Source organism: Vigna unguiculata, chromosome 11 (assembly GCF_004118075.2).
Source record: "Vigna unguiculata cultivar IT97K-499-35 chromosome 11, ASM411807v1, whole genome shotgun sequence".
NCBI lineage: Eukaryota > Viridiplantae > Streptophyta > Magnoliopsida > Fabales > Fabaceae > Vigna > Vigna unguiculata.
The window spans coordinates 24,800,440-24,813,393 of NC_040289.1; the positions used below are offsets into that span (position 1 = coordinate 24,800,440).

Consider the following 12,954-nt stretch of genomic DNA (forward strand, 5'->3'; position numbering starts at 1 on the left):
CATTCTAATGTTTTGTAATAATTTTCAGAATTGCTCAATATTGGAGAACCTTTCTTGGAATGCCAATACTGTAAAGCTCAACTTTGGTATGAAGAAAGAGCAGAAAAATGTAACACCTCAAAGGGAGTTGAATTCTCATTGTGTTGTCAAAAGGGAAAAGTCTAAATTCCACTATTAAAAAGATCACCTAATCTTCTTGAAGGTTTGTTAAATGGTGAAGATCAGAGAAGCAAATCATTTTTACAAAACATAAGAGTATACAATAGCATGTTTTCATTTACTTCAATTGGTGGTAAGATTGATAATTCAATGAACAATGGTTCTGCTCCACCACAATTTATTCTGAATGGACAGAACTATCACCGTATTGGCAGTTTATTGCCAGAGCATGGATCAAAGCCAAAGTTTGCACAGTTGTACATATATGATACCGAAAATGAAATGACTAACAGAGTCAAACATTTCAGGTCAGTGAATATATTAAATAATTTCATTATATGAAATATTTAAATACATGTGTTGACATGTATTCTCTTTATTATTTTTTAGTTCAAACACAAAGGAATCTGTTATAGATGAATCATTGGTTGCTGATTTGATTCAAATGATTGACAATCACAATGTTCTTGCGAAATCTTTTAGAAGAGTAAGAGATTTGTCACTGGAACATATTGAATCAGATTTCACGCTAAGACTATTTAGAGGCAGAAACAAAGACCCTAGAGTCTACAATACACCTTCATGTGATGAAATAGCTGCACTTATAGTTCGTGATTTTGACAATATGGATGTAGGCAGAGATATAATGGTCAAAAAATGTTCTGGTGAATTAAGCAGACTGCACGAAACTCACACAGCTTTCATTCCACTACAATATCCTCTCATGTTTCCATATGGAGAAGATGGTTATCAAGAGGATATCCCAATAAGAGAATCTCATTCAAAAACAAAATCCAGAGTAAGAGTTAGAATTTCTTTGCGAGAATTTATTGCCTTTAGAATACAACAAAGAGCTGTAGAAGTAGGAAATATTGTGAATGCATGCAGATTGTTCCAACAGTTTCTGGTCGATTGCTATACAATGGTTGAAGCCCAAAGGTTGTCATTCATCAGAGCGAATCAGAAGTTAATTCGCTGTGATATTCTTAATGGATTACAAGAAGTTGTTAATAGAGGAGAGACATATCCTTCTTTAATTGGAAGACGTATTGTCTTGCCTACTTCTTTCACTGGTGGTACCAGATACATGTTCAACAATTGTCAAGATGCTATGGCAATTTGTAAAAAATTTGGATATCCGGATTTGTTCATTACTATAACATGTAATGTGAATTGGAGTGAAATAAAAGAATTTGTCTTACCAAAAGGCTTATCAGCTTCGGATAGACCTGATATTGTATGTAGAGTGTTCAAGATGAAGTTGGATGAAATGATGACAGATTTTAAGAAAAAGGACTTCTTTGGAAAAAGCACTGCAGGTATGTTATATATGAAGTAATATACATTATATAAATTTATATTAAATTAGATTCTGAAAAGTATATTTATTTTTTATTTATATATGTAGGAATGTACACAGTAGAATTCCAAAAAAGAGGTTTACCTCATGCACATATACTTTTATGGTTGGATGGAGAAAGCAAGTTGAAGAATTCAACTGATATTGATAAAGTAATATCAGTTGAATTGCCAAATGCTGATTTGTACCCCAAATTGGAAAAAGTTGTCTCAAGTTACATGATTCATGGACCATGCGGACCTGCAAGACATAATTCACCTTGCATGAAGGAAGATGTTCTAAATTTTATCCAAAAAAATTCACATCTTCGACTTCAATTGATGAAGAAGGATATTCATGCTATAGAAGACTTGATAATGGTAGATTTGTTGAGAAGAATGGAATTAAGCTGGATAATAGAAGTGTTGTTCCTTACAATCCACCACTTCTAATGAGGTATCAAGCATACGTCAATACAGAGTATTGCAACAAGACCAATTCAATTAAATATTTGTTCAAATATGTGAACAAAGGTCCCGACAAAGCTACTCTTAAAATAAGCAACAACTCTGCACAGTCTGAAAAATCAACCATTATTGATGAGATCAAAAGGTATTACGATTGTAGGTATCTATCACCATGTGAAGCTGCTTGGAGAATATTTGCTTTTGACATCCACCACAGATGGCCTCTTGTTCAGCGATTGACCTTTCATCTTCCTGGCCAACAATCAACTTTGTTTAAAGATGATGATGATATTAATGTGGTCTTCAACAGATACGAAAATGCTAACACAATGTTTCTAGCTTGGTTTGAGGCTAATAAAGTTTATGAGGAAGGAAAACAATTGACTTATTCAGAATTTCCAAGCAAATTTGTGTGGTTTGCCAAAGAAAAAGAATGAAAACCAAGGAAGAAAGGCTACAACATTGGTAGACTTACTTATATTCCTCCTGGTTCTGGAGAACTTTATTATTTGAGGATATTACTGACCATTCAAAAAGGTTGTATTGATTATGAAAGCATTAAGACAATTGATGGAAAGTATTATGAAACATACCAAGAAGCTTGCTATGTTTTGGGATTGTTGGTTGACGACAAAGAATATATTGATGCAATCAAAGAAGCAAGTGAATTTGCTTCTGTGTATCAACTTAGAAGATTATTTGTTACTTTGTTGTCGATGAATACAATTTCTAAACCAGATATAGTTTGGAATTCTACTTGGAGTATCTTATGTGATGGAATTTTGTACCAAAAAAGGAAGGAGATGAACTTACCAGGTATTTCATATTTTTTTTTAATTTGCTATACATATATATTTTAATTGTATAATTTACTTATTGCAGGTCTTCAAATTCAGAATGCTGAATTACAAAAACTATGTCTGCTGGAAATAGAGGAAATGCTAATGTCAAATGGTAGAAGTTTGAAAGATTATCCTTCATTACCTCAACTTGATCTTTCAGATGTACATACATTCAATAATAGATTTATTGTTGATGAGCTGCAATATAATAAAGAAGACATGGCGAAAGAACATGACAGTTTGTTTAAAGCACTGAATGATGAACAAATTCATGTATATCAGGATATCATGACAGCAATTCTTTCAAAGAAGGGATGATTCTTTTTCTTATATGGCTATGGTGGTACAGGTAAGACTTTTATGTGGAAGACATTGTCGGCTGGTCTAAGAAGCAAGGGCATGATTGTTTTGAACGTAGCATCAAGTGGAATTGCTTCTTTATTACTTCCTGGTGGAAAAACAACACACTCTACCTTTTGCATCCCACTGTTAATTAATGATGAATCAACTTACAACATAGCACAAGGTAGTCTCAAGGCAAAACTTCTTATGGCAACCAGTTTGATTATCTGGGATGAAGCACCAATGATGAATAGAATGTGCTTTGAGGCATTTGATAGAACACTAAGAGATATTATGCGAAATGTTGATGATGCCAATAAAGACAAACCATTTGGTGGCAAAGCAGTTGTCTTGGGAGGTGACTTTAGACAAATTCTACCAGTTATCAAAAAAGGATCTAGGTTTGATATCATAAAATCATCAATCAACTATTCAGAGTTATGGAATTGTTGTAAAGTGCTAAAGTTATCCAAGAACATGAGATTAAGTACTACATCAAATACTGAAACAGCCAATCATATTCAACAATTTGCTGATTGGATATTGAACATTGGAGATGGGAAAATGGATCTAAATGAAAATGGTGAGTGCATGGTTGAAATTCCAGAACAGATCTTGATTACAAACACAGATTTACCTTTATTGGCATTGGTTGAATTTGTCTATCCTTAATTTGTGGTTAACATGTTGAATCCTAATTATTTTGATGATGGAGCAATTTTATGCCCAACAAATGATTCTGTAGAGCAAGTAAATGATTTCATGTTGTCTTTAATTGGTGGTGAAGAGGTGACTTATTTAAGTTCAGATACACCTTGCCAATCTGATGAACAAGATGAAGTGCAATTTGAATGGTTTACATCTAAATTTTTAAATGATATCAAATGTTCAGGGATACCAAATCATAAACTGAAGTTGAAAACAAGTGTTCCAATTATGCTCTTGAGAAACATTGATCAAGCCAAAGGTCTATGTAATGGCACAAGATTGCAAGTCAACCATTTAGGCAAGAATGTAATATGTGCAATTGTAATTACTGGAAAAAACATTGGTGACAGGATTTTTATACCAAGAATGGATTTAGTGTCATCTGATTCAGGTTTGCCTTTCAAATTTCAAAGAAGACAGTTTCCGATATCTTTATGCTTTGCAATGACGATTAACAAAAGTCAAGGACAAACACTTTCTAGAGTCGGCCTTTATCTTCCACAACCTGTATTCACACATGGCCAACTATATGTTGCTATTTCTAGAGTCAAGACCAAAAGAGGATTGAAAATACTTATATTGGATGAAGATGGAAAGGTAACAAACACAACTAAAAACGTTGTGTACAAAGAAATTTTTGAAACTCTTTGAAAAGAAATCAATTATAGGTATGTCATATCTATTTTTTTTTTCATTTCAAAACTGTTATAAATATATATAAATTGATTTATGTTATTTTCTACTATGTAGGAAAATCATGGTACAATAAAAGTTGAACAAAGAAGTCATTGTGTACAAAAGGAAATTTTGTACAAAACAAATTTATGAACTTCAATACCAAAGGATATATTCTAGGTATGTCATTTTTTTCTTTTTTTATTCTTATATTAACAAAGTAGTTTATTAGTCATATTTTTGTTGTTTGTGGTTAACAATAGTATTCAATGAAATCAAATATTAACTTCACATACCACTTTAATTACATTCTAAATTCATCTATTCTATTCATACACTTCAACATCTTTTTAAAACATTACATTCTCATCATATAGATTATTAAATTTCCAATACCCCATTGCTATTACCACAATTATTAAATCTAAAAAAAACCCGTGCGTTGCACGAATAGAAGGACTAGTTCTAGAACAATCTAGAAAAATCTAAGATAGAGTTATTGAAATGTAATGAAACTTCTAGAGTATTGGAGAAAAACTTAGGATAGAAAGAAAAGTCAAGAACATTCTCTATGTAGAAAAATCTAGAACTATTTGCTCAAGTTCTAGCTAGAAGTTTCTAGAATAATCTATGGGTCTATAAATACCCCATGTATCCTACCATTTGCAACATGAAGAAACTAACACAACATCCAATACAACTACTCTCAACTACAAAATACACTTCTTCCAACTACAACTTTCACAGTCTACTATCTCCACAATTTTCCCTATCCCATCAACTATTTCTTTCACAACCTCAAAATACTATCAGTAATGTTTGCGCGGTTTAAAGCATGGTTGCTGAACTTGCAGGTGGCTTGAAGGTGTTGCAATGGTGAGTTAGTGAGTTACACTACTCCGTGGTGGCTTGCGAACCGTACATTGTTGGTGTTCTCAACGATGCTGGAATTGGAGCTTTGGCGGCGCTGATGGGGTGGTAATGTTGATGGCGTTGATTTTTTTTTATTGTCATTAGGTGTCGTTTGACTTCGAAATCAAGGTAATAAGAACTAAATAGGTCTCGATTCATAATCGAGGTAGAAAGGCCATCTTTTTTGTTTCTGTTGGATATATTTCGGATCGTAAATCGAAACTAAATTGCCAAAATAACCCCGATAATAACCTACACCAGTGTGATTGAGATTTACATTAAAAAAAAATTCAATAATTTAAAGATATTTGTGATTGTAATTCATAATATAAATGAATTGTTTATTAACTTTATTTTAATACTGGACTCATAATTACTTAAACACTTCTAGATCGAAAAACGTAAATTTGCGACTCCTTCGATTGATCGATTAATATTTGAGATTGTATTAACCAAAATCCTCAGAAAAACACTCGCATAGTATTATCAATATTATTTGCTACAATATAATTATTATTATAAATAGGCGTTAAGTTTTTTATGAGAACCAAATACAATAAATACTGATAAAAGTATTATCATAATAAAAAATAGACATAGAAACCTAAAGAGTGCTATTTTTATAAAAATATGTATGTAAAAATAATCATAAAAATAATTTATATGTAAAAAGAGAATTAAAAGCAATTTCTTTACTAGTTGTTAACATTTTGATTTAAGTTAAACTGAAATTATACAAGTTCATTTTCATTACAATAACAAAATTAAATTTATTGCTTTAATGATGCCTTAGCATTTTAGAAAATCAGAAATAAACATCATACTTGTAAAGATGATTTATGTGAAATGATTTTTTTTTTTAATATTACATCTTATTTTTATAAAGTTTAAATTATATTGATTTTTATAATTTTAAAATTAAGCTACACTACTTTGATAAAAGAAAACTAAAGAGAAAAGTATACATAACGAGCATAAGAGGGTCGGTGGAGTTGTTGGAATCGGTTAGGTGGAAATTATTGCAGTTCACGCGTGATTATCAAAGTCTTGCAATGTTTAAAGTAAGCCGTCAAAAGTGGTTCAGAATTCGTAAATCAATTTGGTCTATTATGGGTTTGGATCATAAATTTTCTACAAATTTCAGTACAGATTAATTTTTTATCAGATCTATCAAAACCTCGGTTCACCCGGGTTGAATCTGTGGTGGGTCGGGTTGACCCACCAATCCGCATGATGACTCACATATGTTGGACTTTGCAATGTTGTGCTGTTTTTTTAACCAAACACATTGGTGGGTTGGCAAATAAAACCTAGCTTCAACTATAAAAGTATAATTATTGAAAAAAGTATAATTAATTTGCTGAGAAAAGTATTGCATTCAATAAAAGATTGAGTAAGTCACAAGAATGCTTTATGTAACACCTCATTTAAATAATAATATAATTAAATGAAATCTTACACCGGATAATATAAAGAGTCAAGTTGCTGAGTATAAAGTCACTCCTTACAGTTATTCAAGATACTTAAAAGGAAGTACTAAGGTTCACTACAATGCTTATAACCCAAAAGGAGTAAAAGATAGATAGTATTTGAAATAAAGTCCAAGGGGCAATACAACACACGAGACTTAGCCCTAAAAGAAAGCTCAAATCAGCGAGATCCAACCCGGATAGACTATGCAGCGGAATCATCATCTCCCTGTTGACCACGGGGAGTTCTCACATCTGCTCACATCAATAAATTGATGATCATCGCAAAAGGAGAAGAACCACATACAAGACAACCAAACAAGCAAACATGGTAAGCTAGAGTAGAAATAGTTTATCAAGCAGTCACATGCTATTACACAATCCAAAATAGAATTCATCAACCAATCATGTTATGACTTCTCAAGCAATACACTAGACTCAGACTCGACTCATCCAGATTACATATAATCAGGTCAGATTCAGCGGATGCTTGCACTTGTGGTGGATTACCTTGCTCATCCCCGAGCTGCTCACCCTGAGCTAAGTGTTACAAGTGTTACAATGTTTCAATCCCCCCCCCCCCCACAAGGTTAGCCCTTAATGAGTTTCAGGCCTCCTGCTACTTTCACCACGAGAGTCAGTTTGCTCTAAGTGAGACTAACTGACTCCTTAGAATGTCAGGATGCAACCTTACCTTGAATCCTTACCAAATTATATAAATGGGGCACCACCTTGGACTCCCACTAACAGGGGCCATGAAATTACGTTCCGACCACTGAAGCACCACCAAGAAGTCTCACCTAGACACTTGTGGATTTACGTACTGACAACATACCAATCACATTCCAAACAAACAAATAATATTGATCATGCATTTAACACCTCATGCCATCCTTTCTAACCCATCCTCATTCATATTCCATGTTGATTTCATACCATCCCATTCTTCCCAATTCGGGGATATAGAACTTCACCTCATACCAATATTATGCCATCAATGTAACATTATTATTCATACCGAATTCATGACCACATATATAACCACCCATTTCATTGAAATCGCATGCCAAGATTTATCCAAGTTCATGATTCATAATCCATGAATCACATCACTCATGCAAATTCATTCATCTCATACTTTATAAATGCATACCAATACATACATATATCACAAAATAGTATTCATCCCAAATAAATGAGTGCCAACATTTAAGTACTTGCAATTCCATACAATCAAGCACAACCCACAACCATAATTCTTACACCAAAATTCCTAAGAAAATTTATTATCACAAAACCAAAATCATTGCAGTAATGCGTGACACATTTCTCAAGCTACAGACATCTAATCGATGATCCAACCGGTCAAACCATAAAATAGCATGTTATGAACCACATATCAAAATTTGAGCTCAATCCAATGGTTAATGAGTCGGGAAAGTCAATTTTACTAAAACTGCGCATATCAAAAAAACACATAGTCGCCCAACGATCAAAGGCACTCGCCCAGTGACTTTGCAACGCATCCAAAATACGAGAAATAACGTCAACTATCACAGTTTCATGAACATTTGAACCCCTAACTCAGAAATATACCAAAAACTAACGTTTTCCCAAATCTCTTCTCATATTTCACAAAACATTATTGGTATAAAATAGAAATAACGTGAAACCCTAGCTCCCCTTACCGGGAAAGGGTTTAGCAGAGGATTCTGACACCATAGTAGTGAGTACAACAGCTCCAAGAACAATTTAGGGAGCTGGAAAACAGTGGAACCATTCAAAATGGGTTACCAAGGTGAACCCTAGTTAGACTCAAGACTACAAAGCTGAAAACAAACACACGGGGAAAATTACTTACATGAGCAGAAACAATGGAGTTGCGTGAGCTCGAAGAGGGAAATGTCCAAACCCTAGTAGAGCTTCTGTTAGAAGAGAAAGAGGGTAAGAGCAATGTCTTTGAAAAGTGTGGTAGAATGAGAGGGGTTAGGCTGCCTTAGGGCTTTGGACACCATGGGCCAGCTTTAGGCCCAACTAATTTGGGGCAACCTTTTTAAATTAGGGCAGAAATAAAAGAGGGTTTTACACTTTAATCTTAGATAATAATTTATATTTTTATTTATTTATTTATTTTGGTTTGTGTTGGAGTTTAACATCATTTTGGATTATATTGAGATTGTATTCAAGTTTATTTAAATTTTAATCCGAAATATAATTTCTGACTTAAAAGAAAAAATTATATTTTTTTAATTTAGTGGGCTAGTGAGTCAACCCGCACTAGTGCAAAATTCTCATTTTACCTCGCCTTATATGCCTCGGTTGGCCAGGAACCGAAGCATATAATGGCGCTGTGGCATTTTTGCAATTTGAGCCAAGTTTTAGGCCTCAGTTCTCCAAATACCCGAAGCCAAAAAGGGGTATAGGCCCCGGTGCCAAATGGTGGTATAGGCCTCGATCCAGTAAGACCCGAAGCCAAAAAGTGGTTGGACGTTGGCTGTTTGGCCTCGGTCCAAGGAGACCCGGTGCCAAAAGGGGGTCTATGGCTTCGGTTCCCCTAACAACCGAAGCCATAGGGTTTATTTAGGGTTCGAATTTCGCGAACCATTCTTCTTCCCCGCGCCTGCGCCTCTGCAACCTTCCCCTCGCTCTCTCTCTCGCGCTCTCTCTCTCTCTCTCTCCGCAAAAATGGCTTAAGGTTAAGCCTGAAACTGTTCCTGTGTGCCATTTTCTTCCTGGTGGAGCCCGTGACGATGAAGTCAACGACGTCGTCAGGGGAGCAGAGGTTGAGCGGCACGGCGGCGAACTGGGTTGTGGCGCCGCCCTGGAGGAAGAGGACAGAATACTCCGGCGGGATCTGGAGGAGGGTGCGAATACTCCGCTCATGTCAGATCCGCCCCAGTTGTAGAGCTCGGATTGGGCACGGAGCAGAACCTTTTCCGGGAGGGTGGCGAGGCTGGCGACGAAGTTGAAGACGCGATCTTGGGCGTGGGTGAGGGGTGGGGGTTGGGTGTGGAGTTGGGTGGCGCATTTGATTGATGTGGGTTTGAAGAAGGTGGGGCGAGGGGAGGAGAGGCGGAAATGGGTGGTGCGGTTTTGGAAGAAAGGTTGCCTTTCTATCAGTGATGATTGTGGGAGATGAGGTGGTGGAGAGTGGATCGCCGCCGGAGAATGAAACTGGGTATATGGCACCGGTTTTGAAACAACCAAGGTATAAAAGTGGGTATATGGCTTCGGGTGATAACCGAGGCCAAAAGTGGTACATTTTGGCCTCGCCCCAATATGCCTCGGTTCGAGATCCGAGGCAAAATGTGAAAAATAATCGGGGCAGAAAGCCTTTACTGCACTGGTGCCGTTTAACCCACCAACCCATGATGGACCAAACCGGATTTAAAATTTTTCGATTCACTAATAAATAAGCTGAATTAGATTGACCCATTAAATGACTAACCGTGATAGACCGGATTGAGCCAGGCCGGACTGCCCATTCTGACATATCTAGTTTAATGAAAGAAAAAGCACGTTCTCTTCTACTTTTCGAGTGATTTTCATTTGCATGCGCTTTGTCATTTGATTAATAAAGACTGGACTCTGGCTGATGCCTCAAGACAAATATCATACGCGCATTACCTACAAGACAAATTTTAAAAATTATTTAAATTTTCTTTTATAATTATAATAATATTAAATTTTATTATTTTTGTTATCATAAAAAATATAACAGCATCCTTAATTAATAATAATATAATTTATAATAATAAAAATAGTTATAATTATTTATTATAAATACAGGCGTCTGATTTTTTTTTATGATAACCAAATACAATAAATACTGTTCTAATTATAATCATAATATAAATAGACATCAAAACCTAAATAGTGTTATGATGATAAAACGTGTATGCAAAAATAGTCATAAAAATAAGTTATAGGCAAGAGAATTAAAAAAATCATCTTCTTTAATAATTGTTATAATAATAAAACTTAAAAAGTTATTTAAGTTAAACTGAAATTATTATTTTCATTATAATAATAAAATTAAATTCATATTTTCTAATGATGTCTTATCATTTTAGAAAAAACAGAAATAAAAACTATAATATTTTAAGAAGGCTTAAATACATTTTTAGTCCTCATTTTCATAGTGTTTGTTACGGATGATCCTCATTTTGACAGAATGTTTAAGATGGTCTTCATTTTTACCGAATGTTTAAAATGGTCATCATTTTCGCAATTCGTGTTTTATTTGGTCCTTTTCTGTAATACCGTTTAAATCATTAACGGAGCATTGTACAAGTAGCAAGGTTTGTTGTAGGGTGTGTCACGTGTACTGTATAGGTGTGGTAATTAACGTTAATTTTTTAATTTAAGGGAAATTTTGCAATTAGGGAAATTTCTTCATCTTCGTCTTTCTTAAGCTCGGATTTGCAGAGGAAGCAGCTAATACTTGTCATTTCATCATTGGATTAACGTGAACCCTGTTACTAATTGCAACCTCTTCTCAGCAACCTTCAATGACTTCTCCAAATCATTAATCTGCCTCATTTGTGTCATGATGATGACATCCTTTTCATCAACACCACCATTTGAAAACATTGCAACCCACATTATTGGAACCACCACTCTGTAAATCAATAAACCAAAAATTAAAACCAATTTATTATTAACACAAAAATAAAAATAGATTGTACCCAAAATTTTCTACCAATATTCTTTGGAGTTCTTGCAATCCTCAAAGTTGTCATCTCTCCGTAGCTACAAATCGGAGTTAATCCATTTCTCGTTGAACCATCAACAGTGCACGAAGTGATACAACACGGTTGCCTCCAACGATTACAACCAGAGGGAAAGGAAGAAGATCGGGACCGTAACATACCTATATAATGGGATTGCAGGAAGAAGAAGATTAACTAGAAAATTGAAATGAAGAGTGCAAATGTAATCCAATGATGAAATGACAAGTATTAGCTGCTTCCTCTGCAAATAATCCGAGCTTAAGAAAGATGAAGATGAAGAAATTTTCCTAATTGCAAAATTTCCCCTAAATTGAGAAATTAATGTTAATTAGCCATATAGTACACGTAACACACCTTAATACAAACGTGTCACCTGTACAATGCCCCGTTAATAATTTAAACGGCGTTACAGAAAAGGACTAAATAAAACACGAATTGCGAAAATGAGGACCATTTAAAACATTCGGTAGAAATGAGGACCATTTTAAACATTCTGTCAAAATGAGAACCATCCGCAACAAACACTACGAAAATGAGGACCAAAAAGGTATTTAAGCTTTTTAAGAATTACATATTTTTTTAGGTTGATGATAGACTTGACTCCGCCTGATACATTGAGAATACTATTCTATTCGCACATTAATCTTCTTCAGCAGGCGAGTTTTCACCTTCTCAATGGCTTCCAACAAAATGCAACGCAGCTCTTCATCACACACTAAAAATTTTGATGTGCTTGTTAGCTTCAGAGGCACAGATACTCGTAACGGTTTCACAAATCATCTTTTTGGAGCTCTTCAAAGAAAAGGAGTTATTGCCTTCAGAGATGACTACACAATCCAGAAAGGGGAGTTCTTAGAGTCTGAGCTCTTGCACGCAATTGAAGGATCATGCGTTTTCATTGTTGTCTTCTCAAAGGACTATGCATCATCCACATGGTGCTTGAAAGAGCTTAGAAAGATCGTTGATTTGGTTGAAGAAATAGGTCGAAGTATGCTCCTGATTTTCTATGATGTCAATCCTTTTGAGGTTCGAAAACAGAGTGGCGAGTTTGCAAAAGCTTTTGCAGAGCACGAAGAAAGGTTCAAAGATGACTTGTGTTAGGAACAAGACAATAAAGGAAAGAATAAAGGAGAGAAAAATAGATACAGAGAATTTAACGTGGTTCGGCTACAATGTGTATGCCTACATCCACAACTACACTAGGAAGTATTTGTATTTCTGGTGTATCTTAAAGCTTTACATAGAGTCTATTATATAGTAAAATAGAGAACCACATCTCACTATTCTAAGCGATGTGGGACTAAATCA

The 12,954-nt window shown here is 34.8% G+C and overlaps 1 protein-coding gene and 1 pseudogene across 1 annotated transcript; both read left to right on the forward strand.

The window, feature by feature from the left end:
- The first annotated feature begins 604 nt into the window (after nt 1-604).
- On the forward strand, nt 605-4,508 carry LOC114168674 (annotated as a pseudogene).
- Nucleotides 4,509-10,035: 5,527 nt separating this feature from the next.
- LOC114170279 (TMV resistance protein N-like) lies at nt 10,036-12,747 on the forward strand. Its single transcript, XM_028055763.1, has 2 exons — nt 10,036-10,121; nt 12,300-12,747. Exons 1-2 carry the CDS (start codon nt 10,036-10,038, stop codon nt 12,745-12,747), a joined length of 534 nt encoding a protein of 177 aa, XP_027911564.1.
- Nucleotides 12,748-12,954: the final 207 nt, after the last annotated feature.

Excerpts from the sequence above, each read along its gene's own strand:
- LOC114170279 (XM_028055763.1), top strand. The coding sequence starts at position 10,036 with ATGATTGTGGGAGATGAGGTGGTGGAGAGTGGATCGCCGCCGGAGAAT. Across the intron at positions 10,122-12,299 it reads CCGGTTTTGAAACAACCAAG|CAGGCGAGTTTTCACCTTCT; the intron begins GTATAAAAGTGG and ends AATCTTCTTCAG.